Raw genomic sequence first — 22,078 nt, forward strand, 5'->3', positions numbered from 1 at the left:
ATTTTTTAACTTTGAGAAATGGTTATTTAAAGTGACCCCTTCATGCGCATGACTAAAACGGTGGTATGCGCAAAAGCCTTTGAAATGGGATTCGGTGGGTGTCTAGTTGCAAAGTTAATGGCTTCACTATCCTTTTTTCTTTATCAGAGTAGTACCTCCCTCAAGGAGAATGCGAAACTTTATTTGTGAACAGAAAGCAAATTGTAGAAATCCAACAAATCTTTATTTGACATCCGAAAATGTATTTCGATATACATGTCTTTATATTTTCTATAATAGCTAGTTGTTTCTTCTTATTCTTGCCTCAGTAAGCCGTGGAAGTCACATGTGATTAGCCTTTAAGACACTGGTGTCAAAGTGGCGGCCCGGGGGCCAAATCTGGACCGCCATATCATTTTGTGTGGCCCGAGAAAGTAAATCATGAGTGCCGACTTTCTGTTTTAGGATCAAATTAAAATGAAAATTATATATCCATATTATATTTCCTGATTTTTCTCCCTTTTAAATCAATAATTGTAATTTTTTAATCATTTTCGTTGTTTTTGCACGGCAGGTTTCAAGAGAAAAGATTTCCGGGGCAAGCTGGCAATCGCCATCACTGCCAACTTCATCAATAGGAACACTACGGCGGAGGCCAAAGTAGAGGAAATCAGTGGCGTGGCTTTCATTTTCAATCAGAAGTTCTTTCTTGACCTAAAAGAAGAAACAGGTAGGATCCGTGATGCCTTCGGGGACACTTTGTGGATTATTTAACTGCTTTAAAAAATGGTTACGTTAACACGCGGCCTGTTTTGTTGCAGGTATCGACCTGGAGAACATTGTGTACTACAGGGATAACACACACTACTTTGTCATGACGGCCAAGAAACAGAGCCTGCTGGATAAAGGAGTTGTCTTGAATGTGAGTTCATAGGTTTCTCCTACTTTGCGTACCCTGAGTGTCAATCTAATCTTCAAAAAGAATGGCAGGTGAAATAGAAAATTAATTTTTAGCATCTGACTTCAACATTAGACACAAAAGCTGTTTGAATTGTTACTTTGTATTGAATTAACAACTTATTTTTTATAATGTACCATCATTTAGAATGCTAGTATTTTCCTTTTATAAAAATGGTACTTTTGGGAAGGTGGCAAAAACTGAATGGCATTAATATTCACTTGAACTAAACTGTATATTTAATAGTTACTAAATTATTTATGATATCAATGCTTTTTGCAGATTTCTGCCTAGTTACAAACAAGTTTAGAATTGAGAAAGTACTTTTTCTGGTATTTTTTAAATCTTAAAAGTGGATTACCTCAACCAAATATAAATTACTGTTCAAAAATATTTGCTTAGCAACACTACATAAGGGGAATTGATGCAGAGATGGAATGAAATGGTGATTTGAAAAGATGTCAATCTCTTTGTCTAATATCATCCCGCTGTTGTCGAACAGGATCACGGGGAGACACAGAGGCTGCTGAGCAGCGATAACGTCGACCAGGAAGCTCTCCTGTGCTACGCCCGCGAGGCCGCCGACTTTGGCACTAACTACCAGCTTCCCACGTTAGACTTTGCCATGAACCACTGCGGACAGCCAGACGTGGCCATGTTCGACTTTACCAGTATGCACGCCTCAGAGAACGCCGCTCTGGTCAGGGAGAGGTTTGGACACCATCTGCTAGTGGCACTGGTGGGCGACAGCCTGTTGGAGGTGAGGCCATTTCGGTAATTCCTGTTCTAATGTCATCCCAAAAGTATGGAAGTCATGATTTTAATGCGCCAGTGACTACTGACATATCAGGTCAAGGGCTAGCTAGATTGCTCCTTGTAAAAAGTATCATTCCATTTTATTGTGTAGATGTTATCATAGACGATATGTTCTTGGAGCTGATCCATTTTATCTTGTTTGTGACTGCAGCCTTTCTGGCCCATGGGAACGGGCTGTGCGAGAGGCTTCCTGGCTGCTTTTGACACCGCCTGGATGGTAAAGAACTGGGCACGAGGTCGAAGTGTTCTTGAGGTGCTGGCAGAGAGGTAAGCATTTGAAATGCAACATATGGCTCTTAGCCAAACAAACTCCTAACCTTTTTATTAGTATTGTTGTTTTTAAACAACGTAAAAAAAACATTTTACTCCCGATATATAATCTTGGATCATGTAGTACACAATGTTAACATTTCCGATATAAACTAATGTGGCGATGTGGGCCAATATACTACATATAAATGTGTACATATAAGTCCTGGTTACAAAAAATGGAATATCCATTGAAAATTTGAAGCTATTGTATTACACACATTACTGTCATATCACACATACTGACACGTTTATGTATGTTATCTTGAACATTATAACTAATGAAAACCCTGGAACAAGTAAGCACTTTATTTTTAATCTGAATATGTATATGTTTAGGGAAAGCATTTACAGGTTGCTGCCGCAAACAACACCTGAAAATATTGCCAAAAACTTTGAGCAGTACACCATCGACCCGGCGACGCGATATCCCAACCTTATTTCTTCATGTGTCAGACCTCACCAGGTATCAACAAACAACATACACACACATATATACATATAATGATAATATAAATTATATATATTTTTGTTTATATGTTTATTTTTTTATTTTATTTTTTGCACCGGCTCTTATTTTTAAACTTTTTTTTTTACAGGTGCGTCACCTTTACATGAATGGAGAGTTGAATTCTTGCTCTCTAGAACGGGCCGCCTCCATCCGTCGACCTGTTAATATTTGCAGACGAGGTAAAGAACGCACAAATTTTGCCATAGTCAGGTGTCTCTTACTTTGAAATGTGTTTTTTTTCTTTTTCAAAGCTATAAGTAGCTTGCACCCACAGAGAAAGTCAGTCTGTGGTTTGTTTTTACATGTGGGTTCACTGCAAAGAGGAAGCTGTAAAATGGGAGTGACCGTGCACAAAAGTCTGACTCGCCAAGTTCAGAGTTACATTAGCTTCCTGTTTTGAATCCAAACGGAAGAAAAGTTCCATTCAAACGTGTTCCATGTAGATCTGGATGAAATGTGAGCCTAGGGCTCGTTCTTGACCTGCGCATCAACTTCCCGTGGCGCTTGAATCAACTTTTTGATGTCTCCGCCTTAGATTCTGAGGTTCGACCGGCAAGGCTTCTCACGTGGTGCCAGAAACAGACTGAAGCTTACACCCATGTAAACGTCACGGACCTGACATCATCTTGGAGCAGCGGGCTGGCCTTGTGCGCCTTGATCCACAAGTTTAAACCTCATCTAATGTATGTGGTACCGAAAATGATTAAGAGAATAAAAAATGCTATAAAAGAAATGCAAGTTGACACCTTGACTCTACTTGATAATCTGCCAAACACTTAAATCGATATCACTTCTTCTTCCTCAGAGACTTTGAGTCATTAAATGAGGAAAACCAGGCCGACAACCTCCAGCTGGCTTTTGACATCGCAGAGCGAGAATTTGGAATCAAACCAGTCGCCTCGGCAAAAGATCTGAATGGCTCTTCGGAGCTAGATAAGACCCAAACCATCAACTATCTTTCCAAATTCTATGAACTCTTCAGAGGCACACCATTGCCTGATGCAGGTAATAAACTCAGTGTATATACCCAATAAATGTTGTGCTTTTTAAAAAAAAAAAAATGACCAAGTTTTATAGAAAAAGAGTCAAACTCCAGACTAGGAATCTTTTCTCTTTGGACTTGATTTCCTGTGCGTGTTATTATGAATTCCTCGCAGTCAAGAATGCTGCAATGTGTGGAATGTGTCTTTGTACCAGCGCAATGGACTGACAATCAAAAGAGCCACTCCCCTTTTATTTAACTTCACCCATGCATTGAGATGACGATGAGATGCCAGCCTGACTTCACGGCCTCCTTATTTCGATGACTATCATCTGCTATGCGCATTTGGCACTGATATAATTTGACGTTTATGGCTGGGTGCTGTGGAAAGTATGAGAGCTTTATTACAGTCACATGTTACACCACAGGCTCCAGAAGAGTGGATGAAAACAGTGAAGAATATCCATCTAAGGAAGTCCGAAGTAATAATAACTTTCTTAATCTTGCCCTGCCGCGGAAAAGAGTTCCTAAGGTAATGCGTTTAGCTTTATATTTTTGTTTGCTTGTGTTTTTTTTCCTCCCTAATGTTTTTTCACCCCCCTCTGCTGGACTTGTAGGATGAGAAAAAGGCAGATGGTACTGATCCTATTTACAAGAGGAGAAGAAAACTTTGCACATATCTGGAAGAGGTTTGTTCAAATATTTAACTGATCACTGCCAACTAGATTCTTCAAAATCACGATTTTAAATCAAGGCGCCAGATTATTCCATGCATACTACTTGAATGACGCAGAATCTGTAGCATTTATCTTTAACACATTTTAATCAGGCATTAAGAAACCATACCATTTTTTGGACTGTAGGGATTAACTTGACCATCAGCAGTAACCATTATTTTTGAAGAAATCTGTATATTTCTACATATAATCTGCACCCAATGCAATGGACACCTGTCCACATTGTACTGTGGGATATTTAAACCAAATGTCTTCCAACTCTTTTGCCTATAAAATCCACAAATAGGACGACCAGACTATAAACTGCATTGGTTCATGATGGACCAAATCAAATGTAATAATGTCGTTGTCTGTTCCCTTTCAGGCAACCAATTTGTCAACTAAAAGCACCTCACCGTGGGATGGAAAACAACCCAAAGAGAATAAAGTGCGTTCATTGGCTACGCAATTGCAAGCTAAAATTGAGAGCACATCCAACTGCAACCAAAGGAAACAGGTATAGACGGCAGTGGTTTTCATTTTCCTCTAACTGACGTCATCCCTATCTTCAATTGCAGCGAGTTGCTTCCTTTCGGAGTTCTCTGTGGTTTCTCTGCTAAAAGTGTTTCTTTCCCCGCTGCTAACGTTTTTCTCTTCTACTCTCTTCCATTCAGCATTTGATCTTTGCAACCTCTCCCAGTTCTCTCTCTCTGCCTTTTTATTAACTTTCTTCCAACTTTCTGCCAAATCGCAGTCAGACGGCAAGAGTTCCTCCTCTCTTCAAAATTTCGACTATGGCGACTGTGCACACTTTAAAATATCGCCTCCCACCACGCCCGAGCTTCCAGCTGAGACTGAGGTAGAGCTGTGAAGTTAGAAAACATTATAAACATTTATTTATGCTGGGATGTTATTCTCCAGTGAACTGTTCAGCTCATTCAAAGAAACACAGTGGTGGGATTTTACACTCCTTCTCTTTCATTAGCGTTTGTCAAAAAAAAAATGGGCATTGCAATCATGATTTGTAGTTGTTGTGTATTTGTTTGGGTTTTTTGGGGGTCAACAATTTCTGCACTATAATTTTTGGGTAGGCTTTGATGGGTAAAGTGAATGATCACTGCCAGATATCCCTGTCAAAATGGATTAGAATGTTTAGCCCTGTCAATTGCACGGAAACGTGAACTAATCTCCCAGTTTAAATCAATTGGATGTCTATCTTTGTCAATGACTGGCTTTAAGTTAAATAGTATGGAATTAACAAGGAAAAATAACTTTAGGGGGAAATTATGGGCCATGACCACAGTACTGCTTTACTAGTCTATAAGCTCCAGTCTGCATGCTAGTGGATTCAGGCCCTCAACTCCAGACTTTTTCATCATTTCCAGACGCGCCCTTGTCTCGCAAGCCGCAGACAGACCTTTCTAAAAGGTCTTGATTGAACAGATTACGTCACGTTGCCCTCGGCTAAATTAGAATAGTAATACATTTGCTGGAATGAATTATCACTTCAAGCCGATTGCGTAAGGAAATCAATCACAGCAAAACGAGTCATTTCGGTGCGCCACCAGCATAGGAATGGATTGACGCTTGGAAACGTAAAATGTATAAGATTAGATGAATTAACTTTATTCATCCCGTATTGGGGAAATTTCATTGTCACAATAGCAAGAGGGTGAGAATACAGACACAGGAAAATACATTTTCGACATAAATAAATAAGTAAATGGATACATAAATGAATATATAAATAAATATATATAAATACAAATATATATGCTTCCGATTATGACAACTTGTGTCATCGCTTTTCAGTTTCAAGTCAGCCTCCAGCGCATGGCGCAAAATTTAGTCCCCGTGGAGGCTCGGTACAAAGACCATCGTCAGCTCAAACCTCAGTCGCAGTGCGGCTTCTCCGTAGTGAAGCTCAGACATGTCCCTGAGATACATGAACGGGTCAAGATCTCGCCAGAACCGGAGAGCCAAGCGTTTGCCCCGCCCTCTGTCCACTCTGCGGTCACGTTCATGTCCAGAGTCCTTCAGCGCCTCAAGGAGGTGGATGAACTCATTTGTGAGGTGAAGTCTTCTCTCCCACCCTTCTGTGTTCTCTTTGTTGCATGCTGTCACGGCATGTGAAGTCATGTCAATTATAGTGTAGCAAGTCAGGCCCGCTATTAGTCCAAAGAAAATAACGTTTGTTTGACTTTGGCCTTCTGTTGCTGCTCTAATTGTTGTGTAAGAGTGATCAGAGATGATTGTGGTAGTATTTCTGCCTGTACTTGTGGAGAAGCTGCCCAGTCGCAAGACTTGCGTCCCTAGACAAATGGCGAGATTGATCTTTGTTTTCCGTTCCATGTTTTTAGAGAAAAGCTCATTCCCAACAAACCAGAGAGTTTCAGTCAAAGAGCATTAAAGAGAAAGCGGTTCACCTTCGTGGTTTGATCTCGGCAGACAGCTCTGTTGGGACCGAGGTGATTATCACATGATCGCCCTTTTGAAAGACCTTGGTGTTGTGTTAACTTGCATGTTAGGACACTTGTGTGGCATGGAGTTTATTTCCTGTTCAGGCTGGGGCGAGATTAGTACTTTAAATGGACTTTTCTTTGGTGTTAATGATTTTGATATGTTGTATAAACAGTTTTAAACCAAGTTTTGCCAGGAAATTCAGAAAAACAGAACTTCAGCTCAGCAATGAAATGATTCATTCAAAATTGTTATTAAAATAATGTATGTCTTAAGTGCAAAATGTGTAAGAAAACATATTTTAGAGAAACTTTAAGATATTTGATTGATATAAAGAACAAAAAAGTAAAAAAAATGTTTTTCTGATTTGATATTATTTACCTGGTGTGTGCTTAACCATATGAAGACATTTTAACTCTTGCCTGTTGCCCTTATCCCATACACTTGACATCTCTAATCTACATTCATGGACTACATTTAAGGGTCAATTTTCCCTCCAGACTTTACAGTAGTTCCAAAATTCTCATCAGAATATTGTTGAGCTCAAGTGTTATTTCCAAACTTGACACTGTTTGAACGCATGTCTTTTAGTATCACTTAAGCAACATCACGCATGTCTTTTATTCATACATCATTTTACTTCTTGGCATTTCTACTCCCTCCATTCCTCATTATCTAGATATGTAGAGTTGTAGACAATAGAAATATGTTCACTAGGTTTACTGGCATACGTCTCCCCCTTCTGTCTGCACTGAGCATACACACTGTGGCACAGATGCATATTTTTTTCTCACATATTTTGTGGCTTTATTTCGAATAATAATTGTTTGAGCATGTGTTATATTAAGTACAATTAATTGGAGCCAATGTACATTTTATCTGTTGAGCAAGGAGCTAAATTTTGGTGTTCATTGAACAAACCTTTTAGGATGTTTGTAATGGTTTGTTTTTGTTTGGCCCTGTTCCCTTGCTTCCCATAGCTGGCTGCCAGAATTAGCTCAGGCCGATTACCGTATTTTGCGCACTATAAGGCGCACCTAAAAGCCTCCATTTTTTTCAAAATCTGACTATACGCCTTATATATGGACCAGTGTTAAAATTGTTATCACAATAAAATAAAAAAAATAAAAATCATGTGATGGACGCTCTGGTTAGAAACATAGATTCATTAGTAAATGGTCACGTGACCTTTCCTGCTTTGACACGCCCTGCCCAAAATGAAGCTTTGTGATATATTCCTGACCAATACAAACTTTGACATGACACACCATTTTACACGCCCGCTTTTGCTCGTTAAAGCTTTGTCCCATCACTAGCTGTGCCGCAGTCCCGCTCCCACACCGGTTTTATTGCTATTTATCGACCCCTTCGCCTTGTAAAAGTATACCAAAGTATGGCACTCATCTTTTATGTGTTGTGTTCATCAGGGCACTTCTTTCCAGAGGGCCTTCGCCACCCAGTCGGGTGAAAAGTGTCATTTATGCCAGCGGCGTGTTTATTTGGTGGAGAGGATTTGTGCAGAGGGCCTCTTCTTCCACAGGGAGTGCTTTCGTTGCACCACCTGCAGCTCTACCCTGCGCCAGGGGTCGCATGCTTTTGACTCTCAACACGGTAAGAGCGCTTTACATTACAATTTGTTCTGCATCATTGACTAATTTGATGAGACCACTAAGAAATATGTCTTCACAGAAAATAATGCTTATTTTATTTTAGATTGGTAAATTTGTACTTTCTACATGACCCTATCTACATGATCGTTATTTCCCATCTACAGTAATCCCTCGAATATTGCGGCTTCAACTTCCACGGCTTCACTACATGGTGGATTTTTAATGAAGTAAAACAAAAACTTATTTTTGATTTTTTTCAAAGTTATTAAAACGTGTCCCCTATCCTCCGCTTACTACTAGGACTCAACACTGAAGTTAAATTATTATTGTTATTTTTTTAAATAGGGGTGGCCCTATTTTGTTTATCCTGGCTATGTCTGGTCTACATTAACCGTGATAATCGAGGGATTACTGTGATAGGCATCAAATACATGGTCTAAACTTAAGCAATACCATATATATGGAAAGGCAGAATAATTGATACAGATATTTTACTCTTTGCTGGGGTTTATATTCATAATCATTTGATATACTCTGATAGGAAAACTGTACTGCAAGCTTCACTTTGATCAACTCAACAACGGGACAGGCCTGCATAGGATCAAGTCAGCACGTTTGGTAAGAAGCAAATGTGGTTTCAGTCAGCTTAAAAATGTGGCTGGAAAAAAAAGCTATTAAGCTATAAAAATATACTTTTTTTTCATTGACTTAATCAGGAGGTGCTGGCGATGCTCCCCTATAGAGGGTTCGGCTTTAGGGGTGTGTTTGCTAAAGGATATTCTTGGGGATATAAATGACATGACTTTTCACAAGGAGCAGTTTGATGACACACAATGGCCAATTCTTCTTAATAGGCTTTTTTAATTCACAGTCCAGGTTCAAATTAATTAAGAAATCCTAAACCACAAAAAAAAGATAATTTACCAATACTTTATTTCATATATTTTTCATCATCTCAGAAGAAGACCTATTATTTCTAATGTTGAAAGACGGCTGATGGATTGGAAATAATTTGTCATTCCTAATTTATGTCTTTGTTCTAGGATCACTTTGGAAGCCGGTTTGTGGAGCGACACACCGGTCGAGAAGAAACGCCCCATAGTGGTGGCTCGACGACACTGCAGAACCAGCCCGCAGCAGGTACTTTTGTCTCTTTGTTGAGGAAGCAGCTAAGCAGGCCCCTCTGCGTGGTGCAAGCCGTGTGTGGCGCCCCCAGGCGCGCGGGGCGTTGTGTGCGCCGGGCGGCACAGGCCATGCTTTGCCACTTCAGGGACAACACCCAGGACTATGCCTTTCTGTACGAGCTACTGAGCTTGACCTTGCCCCTGCTGCTCGTTTTATACGAGGTTCTGCTGCAGATGCAAGCGGAGCCCGTGTTCGGCAGGCCGGGCTCTAGGCTTTTTTCTGGGCGAAGCAGTTTATCGGGCTCATCTAGACATCCACATTGAAAGCAAAACTAAGGCATTTGTCAGTTTTGCTGCACTTCTGCACACCATTATTTTAAGTGAGAGTGAAAAATGTGGAGTTTTTTTTCTCTCCCCCAGACAGTATGTTCAGCCTTTATACAGCATGGGTGTCAAAATGGCGGCCCACTGGCTGGAAGTTGCCCGCTAGGGTGTCCGATTTGGACGGGCAGGTTGTTCTGCTTGATGGGATTTTTGGAAAAAAATCAGCAGCAAGCCACAAATGAATAAGAAGTAAATGGGAAAGTCCTTCAAAATTAATAGGAAATGATCCAAAATGTACCAAAAGTGACCTGGAAGTCCTCTAAAATGGAAGTGGGGAAAAAAGTGAGGTCAAATGAACTAGATAGATAGATGTCCTATTCGCTTCAACTGGATCTGAATGCTTATCTTTCAGTGCCATTGATGGCCAGCAAGTTAACATTTTGGGCCAAAAATAAACTGTTCCGGTCCACATGAGATCTAGTTGGCATGAATGTGGCCTGCCAACAAAAAACTGACTTTGACATCCCTGCTTTATAGGGTAAATTCTTAGTTATGGCCCCCAGTTTGTGTTTCCTGATTTCAGAGTAGTGGTTAACTTGATTATCCAAAAGAGGAGAAAAAGTCATATGCACACTCACAAAGCACAACCATGTCAATCATACATATTAACAAAATTGAAATGGAAAAAAAGGTGAATTTTTGTGGCAAGCATGAGTGCACATAAAATGTCAGGCTGCTAAAAATGACAAATGCTGTGGGGATGTTTTCAAAAGTGGCACAATTCCGATTGCTCTACTCAGGTCACGACGACTGATCATATCCTTCTTGCACTTTATATTGGAGAACTGCCTTGAGGATTTAAAAGTGGTAAAAAAAATGGACGACAGTCAAGCAGGATCTTTGCACAAATGCAATGAGCTTTTTTTCATACAGGAGACGAATCTTTGTATTTACTTTGCTGCCATCTCCTGTCGATTCTCAGCAACATGGGACATAAACTAGCCCACTTTAGTTCTTTCTAGAACTTTATTGCTGACTCTGTTTTGTTTTTTCTTCTCTTTTTATTATCATTTTTTTAAAATATTATACTGTAGACAAAAGAGACTGGCATGATGGCCACTCTTGCTGTATTTCTGGGCTTCCAACAACATCTATTGATGCTTCTGGAGCACTTTAGAAATTTTGCAGTGTGATTTTTTGTTTACAGTGTGAAGGCGCTCAGATCGTCACATGCTGTCTGACTGAAATAGCTTTAAGTTGAATATGATGGAAAATCCTATTGTTTTAAAATCATGTATTATAAAAAAAAATAAGAATGTATGTACAAGTTGTGCAATGTTCTTCTGAATGTCACAAGTCAAGACTTTCAGCTTTAATTGCATTGTTTTCCACATTCCGTATTTGTTCTTTGTGTTTTAGACGTTTCTCTCGGCTCCGTTTGATGTGTCTGAGATGACCGGATGGTTATGTTAAAGGTGATCTAGTGCATGGTCACAAGCCCTTTGCGTTTTATTTTCAAATAACTTGACGTGTCCGTTTTGCGATAACTGCATTTCCAATTGTGAGTGGATTAAAGTTGGCCTGAGCTTGAACCTTACTCACTCACCATGTTTCTAAAATGTTTCTTTGTGTTTTTATGATTAGCTACAACTAACATAACAGGTCACATTCTGAACTTTCTAATGAATATATCTAGCATAAAAATTGTACACATTTTTTAATACAGAAGGTCTAGCTTTATAAGGGACAATTTTGGATTCTTATGGTGTAAATTAACACACAAAGCTCCAAACTAATTTTGCAAGGCATGGTTTGATTGTAAATGCCACCCTAAAACTCCAATAGAAAGAAACACTAACACCCAAAAATGTTAAATTAATCATGATCTAGATCAGGCCTGGGCAAACTACGGCCTGCGGACCACATACGGCTTTGTGGCTCTGTCCACTCTTATTTGTTTATTTTTTTTGTTTTACAGCTCCTCTATCTTTTTTAAATATTTCTTAATACATTCCTTTTTACTTTACTTTATTCTTTTTACTTTAACGAGGAGTGATGAGTATGTTAATACTTTAGTCCTTTTCTTCTGTTTATGTTTCATATGTACTGTTAACGGATGCACTTTTTTATATGTATCGTATCTTGTGCTGACCCGGCCCATCTGTCAAATTTTTTCAAGTCAATGTGGCCCCCGGGCTGAAAGGTTTGCCCACCCCTGATCTATATCAAGATCGATTTCAACTCACTCTAATTCATGCTCCACTTTTGGAATATTTTTTTTTAAACGGCTAAAGTTTTACAGAGATTGATGACATTATTTTTTATTTAAAAGTTCAGGAAATCAAAACTTCAGGAGTTCACTTGAGAGCTTAGAGAGAAGATGAGTGACATATTTGCAGTTGCGTAATTGCTATAAATGTAATGCCTTTCTTGAATGTTAAACAAGAAAACAATTTACGCCGTGACGATTAGCATTTGAAAAAAGAGGGCAATCAGCCTGAAATTGGACTAAAATTACAAACGCTGTAAAAACGGATGGGAAAAAAAAATACTGCCGGGAGAAGATTAATCTAAAAAAATAATGTCAGCACTTTGACACAAATCATCTTTTTAGTGTCCAGAGGGGAAGACAATTCACAAAGGGCGGTTGAAATAATTTGTTTTTCGGTCTATTTGCGTGTTCTCTATGGAGAGAGGAAAAAAAATATTCTCTTTATAAGCGAAAAGCGTTCAAAGGACAGGAAGGATTTCAAATCTGGTTGGCAGTTATACCTGTTTTCCACAAAAAAAAATGTACTCCTGGAACAATCCATACTGTCACAGCCAGGACAACGCTTGAGAGTATACTTGGGCAAAAGATGGTGTTTTTTTATTTTATTTTTTCAAACCAAATCAAACTTTCCCTATTTGTTACTATGTAAAAAAAAAAAGCTACACTTTGTATTTGTGCATTCCTTTAACAGAACAACCTGGCAAGAATGTTGCTGAAGATCCTTGGACAGTTTTCAATCAGCATCTTCAAAACTGTCCCTATGCCAAACACGTCATGCAAATATTTGCAATGCATTTGGATGCTGAATAGATGAATAGAATGAACACACTGGCTTGATAGGGACTCTTCATTTTTCAAATATTGCGAAAAACCCTGGCAAAGATGAGCTTGCCTGCCTGCATGGAACGGAATATGTAATGATCTTTTTTTTTCAAAGTGAACATTGAATGGAGGAGAGTTGAGTTGAGTTGAAGTGAAGTGAATTGAATGCTTTTATTGTCATTATACAAGTATAATGACATTTTAAGCTTTGCCACAAATTGGGCAAAACACAACAACAAACAAACAAATAATAAATACATAATAGAATAAATATTTGACTGTATTTATTGTCATATAATGAGATTTACAGCTTCCATCACGGAATGTGCAAGCAACAAGAAATAGACAAATAAATCAATAGGTAATCACAATAACTAACAATATAAAGTATATTTAAAACATAAATAAGTAAAATTATGAGTGACTGAGTGAGTTTTAAGGAGAAAAAAATCAGAATTTGGGCTATTTCTTAATATCAAATGGAAAAAAAATACATTTAAAGAGAATTGTCTTTCTTAGCTAGCAGCTGATTCTTTAGTTAAACATGGCAGTGAAAATTGAACCCAAATATTTTTGTTTACAACCTCTAAAGTTCAAGCCAGAAAAAGGGACAATGCTTTTCAATGACTTATTGTTCCCATCCACCATATGCAATGTCCAAAAAATGATATGTTATTTTCAGTTACTCCGAAAAAGTCACTCAAAATCAGAATTTACATCCAAATACCTTGACAAAATAATTTCCGGCTATCAAGTGGAATTACACTGCTGTTTATCTGCTGTAACTGCTAATATGACGATGTCTTATCTCAAATGTTGAAAAGTTCGAAACAAAGTAATCCTAGAAATAAGTGGGTCGACAAGCATCGACCACTTTTTAGATATTTGTTGAGCCATTTGATTGCCAGATGGCAGAATTTCTCTTGCTCCCGATTTGTTGTAAAGCCGGTTGTTCTCAAAACATGTGCCCGTGTGATATCACAAAATCCCTGGCCCCTGCAAAAAATCTGCGTACACATCTGGTCGTAATCACATTTTAAACATGGGTTATGCAATCATCTGCCTTTAATGTCTGTGTCCTTCTGGCAGTATCTTCTGTTGCACAGGCAACGTTGCTGCCGCGCAGATAAAGAGATTAACCTGCAAGTGCGCAAATTGTTTGAAACGGTGCGAGCACCAAATGGCTGGCCATCACTTTATATTTCAAGGGGGACTTTCCCCTTAACCCTTGATTGAGTAAGGTGTTATCTTGTTTTTACTTCATTGAAATAGTATAAAAACTTAAGCCCCCAAAACAACCCCAATAATCCACATGCATGAACATCCCATTTTAAGTCATGTAGGCCAGAATGTTTCAATTTCATCTTATCACCTCAGGGATCGCCATGGCGATACCATAGAATTGCCCATTCGATTCGGGACATATTAGGTTACAATTATTATTTGATTTGATTATTTAAAATTGTATTATTGTCATTTTAAAATGTTATTTTTCATGGTTTTTTTTGCGTCTTAAGTGGTTTGCATGTTGGCATGGTATCCGCAGTCTTTAATAGCCAATGAGTGCTCTAAATGACTCTGGAATTGACTCTCATTTGAACTCATGGGCTGCCATTGACGTTGCTAAACACGAAAATAATGTAGAAAAAACATCTCTACAAGTTCATTTCATTCCTTCTTTATACTCTAGATAAATTATTTCCATTTTGATACAACATGCCGGCATTAACCTTGTTCTCATTAACTTTGTGAATCATTGCGCCAACCTTGTTTTGATATATTCCTCCTATTATGTGTGAATAAATCAAATGAGTGAGGCCAGCGGAGCAGTCAAAGAGCAGAGGACCAGCGCTTGGCCTCAGACGGCGATCTGATTAGAGAAGGTTGCCGACCAGACTGGGCCAGAGCAGACGCTTGCAGTAGCCGAGTATATCTGGGGGGTAAAATCAAGCCAATTATCTTAATTGTATTGTAACATGGTCGCCATTTCAAAGTTCAAATCACAGCACTGACAAACTTATCTTTTGTTATGAATGGGTTCCTGGGCTGTGCTTAAAAAAGCATATCCAGTGAAGATTATGCTATGGCGTCTTTGTATTATGATATGTACTGCTCTGTACTCTACTACTATCTCAATTATACTATTATACTTTTGTCATTGACCTATTCAGGTCAATTCCTTATAGAGGGCTGCTTTTAGGGGTGTGTTTGGACAAATAATGGAGTTAAAAGTGTGATGGCAGGAAAAAAAATGGAACAAAACTGTCTTGAGAAGAATGAAGAGTATTTCTACACCCTACTTTCTCTCTTTTGGTTTGAACATGTACAGACAGGTGTTAAAAGGTGTCGATGGATGACTTCAGAGCGTCAATCCTTTATCTTCCTTGATGGTTTTCTTTTGAGAGACCTGTGTCTGAACACTCTCTTTTCTAATGGATGACTTGCTCAGGGAGGATTGCGATTGTGTATTTGTCAGCATGGTCTATTTAAAGAGTGAATCTACTGAAATGCTTTGTGTTCATTTCAACACCAAAGTAGTCATTTCTGATGGAATTGTTTATATTGGATGACAAATACTATGTTATAGGCTTTTATTTTGTGCAGAAAATGAACAGGTTTTTTTTAGAGCTAGAATTTATGGCTTTGTATGATTTTTTTTATTGAAGCACAAAAACATGGTGTGATTGTTGAAGAAGCAGCAAAATAAAGAGAAGAGATGAAGAAATTGAAAATGATCTTTTCGGTTTGGTTAAAATTCCATACATATATTACACAGTTGCATGTTGTTTGCATGATCATCCCAGGCTTGTGTGGGTTTTCTCCAAGTACTCCATTTCAGGGCTCCAAGGATTGATGCGTGCCCATTCCTAGAATTTACCTGCCAAAATTCATTCTGATCAGTCTACATATAACATAGGAGTATCCATTTCATGTAGCGTACACACCAAGAACAACAGGTAAGCGAGAACTTCCACTTCGGGATCATTTTGCAGGGCAAAAAATGACATTTTTAATACCAACGTAGCAAAAACTAAAGTCGTATTCGTACAAAGCACCCCAAACTGGCCTAAAAACAAGCCACCTTTGCACCAATGTAACATATTTTTACTTAAGCAGTAAATGCACATTGGCCTGATTTGTGACTGCAATGTGGAGGCGAAGGTGGGATGGGCTCCAGCACCCCCTGCGAGGATAGTGAGGATAAAGTGGGGGAGAAAATGAGTGAGATGAGACGTGGAAGCGAAGGTAAGTGTGACGCTAGCGATGACGTTGGGAAGTCCAACTTTCTCCGCGTCCCTGAAGGCCACAGCTCTCGGGATGTCAAGTCTCGGCACCCCTCTCCCTTCCTCCTTCCTCCCCGGCTCTATCTGTCCCCACACGGCCGAGGGAGGCTGCTGGTCTCCGGGATGACGCCACCTCTCGCTCCGCCCCCCGACGCAAACTCGCTCCCTGCGTTCATTTCATTCCTCTTCTCATTCCGAGCATTCTTCGCATCTCTGTCAGTGAGCGAAGGGATTTCACCTTCCTAAAAAAAGAAAAAGAAAAAGAAAAAACAACAACAACAACCCAGAATAACTTGACACCCTAATTGTAAATACCCAATAACAACACACGATCTCAAAATGGACATTTTTTGAAATGTGAGGTATCAGTAACGAGGTAAGTTCCATTGCTAGTCGCAGGCATTCAAAGTGGCTGTGGACTTGTGTTTGCTGGCTGTTAGTTGATGCCTTCCCACAAAAAACGGGCTAGTTTATCAAAACGCTGGCCTGTTTATGGTTGTTTTTTTCTTCTCCCACGGTGTGTGTTTAAACGAGGGCTGTTGGAAGGTTAGATGGCCGACAGGCACTTTGAACGTTCGCTCGCCGGAGCGCCGGAAAATCTTTGACATTTTTCACATTTTTTGGACAAGAAGGCTGCTCCTACGCCCCTTTTAAAAGCGCCGCATGCCGTGTGCTCCGTGTCAGAAGCCCGTAAACACCCACGAGGGATTGAAGCATTAACTAAGAAAGAAACTGAGCCCGAAAAAGAGCTTTTTTTTGAGGGGGGAGGACAAGATGACGATTGTAAGCGCTGCTCTTTTTCCTCTCTCTAGTTGGCTCGCTCCGCACACGGGGGATTTCACCGGAGGCTTTCTTTTCGGACCACCTCGACGGAGAACGCCGGGGAGACTTGTTGCTTCGTCACCTTGGACGTAGCTTTTTCAAATTCCAAGTTTTGTGTGAGTATTATTTCTTTTTTCCCCCCGATCCTTGCAAAACAAGTGAGGGAACCATGGCGAAAAAGATGAGTCAAAAGTCCACCATTACAACTCACTACTTTTTTTCTTCTTTTTTAACGCTGGCTCGTGATACTAACATTGCTAAGAAATGACGAATTTAATGTAGTTCGGCGATGCTTTGTTGCATTAAAAACATATTTTAAACATACTAAGCCTACTTCAACGGAAATATGCTCCCGGCTATAGGTTTAGTTGTTGGTACTGTGTCGGAGGAATATTAGCTTAAATTGACGTGTCACTCGTTCGAAAAGTAGATTACTCCGCTATGTTTGGAACTAACTCGCAGGAAATTTACGTCAGTTGTTTGTTGAAATATATATTTTATCGCTATTGTTAATAACTTGATCAAAGCGTCTGGAATGAATAAAGAAAAGCGATTTGATCGGGGGTAGTCCTCCCTTTGGAGAGTTAATTTTCAACTGAGCAGGCATTTCCCAAACTAAAGGAAATGTTCAGGAAAACACTGTGTTGAGGAAAAGCAAAGAAACGCGCCCCGAATGACTTTTAACCCTTTATAGTTACCTTTTTTTGGTTAATTTAAGGGGAAAAAAACTCAGGCTTCATGAGCATATCATATTTTAGGGCAGATGTTTTATAATATAATTTATATACCTGTTTTTCATGAATAAATAAAAGTATAACCAAGTAAAATATGAAAAACTAAATATTCAATGAACAAACACCACAATAAGACTCTGAAGTTGTCACTTTTATTTAAATGTCATAGTTTTTTTTAGGACATTTTGTCAATACTGTGGACTAGTAGGTGAAAATTAAGAACTTATAAATTATCACGTTATCAATGAGGTATCATATGAGGTAAATGAAATGACAGTTTTTGGTTATTATTATTGACGCCTAAGAAGTTAGACTATTTTTGATCTTTTTAAAAAAGGGGGCGAATAAACGTTTTTTCTTAGTCAATTGGATGAGACGTCTAGCACTCTCAATAGGAACCAATGAGCAACCTGTAAGAGTTCAAAAATTGTCCAATAATGGCTTATTATTGAAAACAATATTTATTTGAATATCTTTTTGTTTGTAACACATTTTCTGCTAAATGCGTGCTATTGCAAGATTTGACAGATTTGGCTTAGCTTGAATTAAAACAGCAGTTTAAGGTCACAAGGTCAACTTTCAACTCGGCAACTTTGAGTCAGCCCAAGTATGTTTCCTCAAAATTCTCCGAATTGAATCTCAACCGTGTGAAAGTGAAATAAACTCATTAGAAAGATTGTTGCCACGGGTCTTGCCAAAGCAATTGAAGTAAGTGAAATCTACTCGAAGGTCTGTGTTTTAATGCAAATTTAATTGATGGCATTTTCACGTTGTTTCAACTCAGAACACTGGCTGATTCAAAGCTCTCAGAGGATCAACAATACATAAAACACACAACAAATTGGCACAAAAGGTTTATTATTTCCAGTTGAACTCCACATAACCCCAAACATTTGACATTATTAATCTTGAAGAAATGGATGCTTTGTTTTCAGTTTATGCAATCAGGCGACCTATCGTCACACATTTCATGTTTGTATAAGGATAACACATATCTGACACATTTCAGATTTATGATGGGGGTTTGGGGGGTCCTTCAAGGGTACAAAATACGTTTGTACTTTCATTACTGTTAATTTGTTAATGTAACACATTTAGTTTTAAAGTTATGTGACTTTTTTGTTGGAAGAGAAATTAATTCATGTGTCATAGGAGTGTCAGTGTGACTTAATTAAGTAAAATATCTCTTCACTTAAATAATAACTGCAAAATAAATTTCAGTTTATGCATTATGGGACAAGTCTTTGAAAAATCTCATTGTATTTTCATTTTAAAAAGTAGTTGTCACCCTCATGGATATTTCTTTCAATATATATTTGTAAAACTCAAAACTGATTTTTTTTAATTGAATATACATTTTAAAGTTTGCTCCATTTTGTTGTCAGGTCAAACGTTTGCCCATTTTTTCTTGCATTCACCAGATCACAAGACATTAAAAAAATCCAAATCATTATTAAAAGTAACATTTTTACTGCACTGTAGTCAATTGTGAAACCCACTGATGTTGCTTGTAGCCATGTGCCCACAACTGATAGAGGATCTGAACAAACAGTAAGTCATTGTTTATCATTCAAAATCCAATACGCTACTAGGATAAAGCTGTATATCTGCTTTGGATGGTTAAGGCAATTAAAAAAAAAAAAAAAGAGGACACCACCGCAGGCTTCCAGACTGTTTGTGCCCTGAGGTAAACCCTGGTCTAGAAAGGGAATTTTAGAGTGTTTGTGTGTGTGTATGTGTGTGTGGTGTGTGTGTGTGTGTGTGTGTGTGTGTGTGTGTGTGAGCGTGTGTGTGTGCTGCTCAGCAGTTTGAGCAGAGCCTGCTGAGGCCAGCCCAAAGTGCCACCAAAAAGGAAAAGCTGGCTCAAAGCCACTGACGTCATCTAAGAAAATCTGCTTCAAACGGCAGCCATAAATGGTCTACTAGCTACCGGAAGCACTTTGGTCCTGTCAGACCTTCTTTGTTAATGTATCACAGTTGTTTTTTTTTTCTTTTTCTTAATAGTCATTCAAGTTCATGAAAGGCAGGCTTGTTGTATTTTGTCAGGCTTCAGTCTTCCACTCCTTAAATCATTACCATATGAAACTGTGATTTAATCTTCCCTTCTTACATCTGAAACTCATTCTAGAAATCTTTTACCCGAAAAGTGTTATTTTGTTCTATTTTTATTTGAACTTGAAAGTCAGTGGTGATAAGAGAGGAACTGTAGTTATTATAGTATTCTCACATTCTTCAAACGGTATGAGTCAAAGGAAATCTGGGCTTCAACGACTTCCTCTCCCTATGCAGCCAATCGTAGTGACCATCGTTGGTTGCAATCACCACTTCAATTAAAATTCTGCCATCTATCTAAACATTCTACATATCCAATCGTAGCTGGTTAAATGGCTTCTTACATAGACACCTTCTTAGTAGAAGCCGTATTATCACAAGGACTCTGAAGGAAATTGGAAATACTTTTTTTGTGTTTAATACATGGTACATTTGTTTAGAATTTCATTTGGGTCAATGTGAGGAACTCCGTTTGAAACACTTGTTGCGTGTGCTGATAGTGGTCAGAGATTTTTTAATTTGATGAGTTAAAACTCTACTTGCGCTCGCCATGGTGGCATTTTTAAAGCCAATTTGTGAATAAATTATAAGAATAAAAATGATTTCTTATAGGTGTATTTTGACAGACAATTTGGATTTATTTTTACTCCGCTCCTCAGTTTTCCGATATTTATTTAGGCGCAATACAATTTTTATCTAACTATAATTTTCTGGATTGAAGCAGATGGTTAGTAATCAAATCAAGTTAATACTTTTGCAGTTGTGTAAAATATTGATCAAAGCTTTAGGAGTATAACTCCTAACATTTCTGTCTTAACCTTAGCACTTGGAGTCAAAAATTCTCCTACATGGCATTTGGTTTAGGTTGTTTGGAACCACTGACTGATATAAAATTATAAAATCAAAACACTTTGAATGTGTCGAGGAACAGAGACAGAGAATTGAGATTACACCCTCTGTGTCAATTCTTTGTTAAAACTTTTAGTTGATTGATCTGAAAGATAAATCAAGGATGTTTATCTCTGATTAGAGCATGCTATGGTGTCACACTATTTACATACTCGACATTTAGTTTATCGGTGAAAATCGAGCTAAACTGATCTAAAACATGTCGTTCTAGCACTCTTGTGTTCGGTATAGATTTGAGGTTGAGGCATCAGATCTCTTACTAGATGGTGTCCATTCCTGGAGCATGATTTTTGATTCTTACGATCAGGGCCGAATAATAATAATTGCTGACTTATAATGGCTGTGGGCTTCGTGTTAGCCAATCAATGGCATGTGTGCACAGAGTTCAGCCTGTCATTGTGCCCAGGAACACTTGTGCTTCGTTACTGAGCCACCTCTGATTCACCTACATCTCATTTTATTTTAGTAATGCAAATCAGATCACATTTTACTTTCCAAAAGCAGTGTTAACTCTATTTGCAAAATTAAATAGTTCCAGAATTGGTTCCATAACTTGAATTTTTTGTAAGTAAAGTCACATTTTCCATTTAAATAGACTAATCTTTTCTAAGGTCCGAAATACTACCCTCTAAACCCTAAAAACATATACAAATTTTGTAGGAAATTTGTGTTTAAAAAAAAAAAGATTAAACCATTGAAATGATTAAAAAATCCTTCGCAATATCACTCAACTGCATACCACTTTCATATTTTTTTAATCATCTCTTTTTTTTACTTCCAATGATAAGAGCCTGCTTCTTGTTGGTCGTCCCTCGAATCACTTTATCGAGGTCCATGATGAATAACCAGGGATAATTGCATTGAGCACACTTGAAAAACTTACCACACAACAGTTGCTCTGTCCTTTACGTGTGTTGGAACTCTGTGACGAGACCAACAAGGGTCCAAGGCACACGAAAAGAATCATGGAGACACAGCTCCCTCCTGGGCAGTGCTAAATGGTACTCAGCGGGGTGTTGGGAAATAGCCAATTGGAGAGCAACTCTACCACAGCTAATTTCAAAATAAAACACAGCATTCTACAAGTGTATTTACGTTTGGGGTTGGATCTTTGAGTTTTTGTGCTTCATAAGTTGAATTCTTTTTTGAATCCAGAGACAAAATTTTCTACTTGAGGCATTTTGTAACTTGTGCATTTCATATGTAGAAACTTTCCTAAGTAGAGGTACCACTATAGTGTCAAACTGGTGGAGCCATGTCGATAATATCTGACTTCAGAGAATTCTCAGCACAAATTGCTGTCAAACATCTCACTCAAAATAGCTACGCAACTAATGTGTTAATGTCGGCCCAAAAACGGTTTTAGAGACTGGATGTGAGATTGTAATTATTGA

General features: G+C 38.5%; 2 protein-coding genes across 13 annotated transcripts in view; both read left to right on the forward strand.

The window, feature by feature from the left end:
- mical2a (microtubule associated monooxygenase, calponin and LIM domain containing 2a) overlaps positions 1–11,386 on the forward strand; it is a 33,022-nt gene extending 21,636 nt beyond the window's left edge. For 3 of the 7 annotated variants that reach the window (XM_077713770.1, XM_077713768.1, XM_077713769.1), the window contains 17 exons: positions 554–709; positions 801–901; positions 1,440–1,697; positions 1,905–2,020; positions 2,402–2,528; positions 2,662–2,752; positions 3,109–3,256; positions 3,379–3,578; positions 3,984–4,087; positions 4,173–4,244; positions 4,657–4,788; positions 5,026–5,130; positions 6,084–6,344; positions 6,632–6,739; positions 8,159–8,342; positions 8,883–8,959; positions 9,385–11,386. In XM_077713770.1, coding sequence (XP_077569896.1) covers positions 554–709; positions 801–901; positions 1,440–1,697; positions 1,905–2,020; positions 2,402–2,528; positions 2,662–2,752; positions 3,109–3,256; positions 3,379–3,578; positions 3,984–4,087; positions 4,173–4,244; positions 4,657–4,788; positions 5,026–5,130; positions 6,084–6,344; positions 6,632–6,739; positions 8,159–8,342; positions 8,883–8,959; positions 9,385–9,789 — 2,645 coding nt within the window. In that variant the 3' untranslated portion in view covers positions 9,790–11,386. The remainder of the gene's footprint in view (positions 1–553; positions 710–800; positions 902–1,439; positions 1,698–1,904; positions 2,021–2,401; positions 2,529–2,661; positions 2,753–3,108; positions 3,257–3,378; positions 3,579–3,983; positions 4,088–4,172; positions 4,245–4,656; positions 4,789–5,025; positions 5,131–6,083; positions 6,345–6,631; positions 6,740–8,158; positions 8,343–8,882; positions 8,960–9,384) is intronic. The other 4 variants (XM_077713773.1, XM_077713772.1, XM_077713771.1 and 1 more) reach the window with 4 other exon arrangements.
- Positions 11,387–16,269: 4,883 nt separating this feature from the next.
- The window catches only part of tead1b (TEA domain family member 1b), a 38,395-nt gene continuing 32,586 nt past the window's right edge, over positions 16,270–22,078 (forward strand). For 5 of the 6 annotated variants that reach the window (XM_077713776.1, XM_077713778.1, XM_077713779.1 and 2 more), the window contains exons 1-2: positions 16,270–16,543; positions 16,980–17,105. The gene's annotated coding sequence lies outside the window, so the exon portion shown is untranslated. Of the gene's footprint in view, positions 16,544–16,645; positions 17,106–22,078 lie in introns of those variants that run through there. The other variant, XM_077713777.1, reaches the window with a different exon arrangement.

This window comes from Stigmatopora nigra, chromosome 3, assembly GCF_051989575.1.
Source record: "Stigmatopora nigra isolate UIUO_SnigA chromosome 3, RoL_Snig_1.1, whole genome shotgun sequence".
Lineage (NCBI taxonomy): Eukaryota > Metazoa > Chordata > Actinopteri > Syngnathiformes > Syngnathidae > Stigmatopora > Stigmatopora nigra.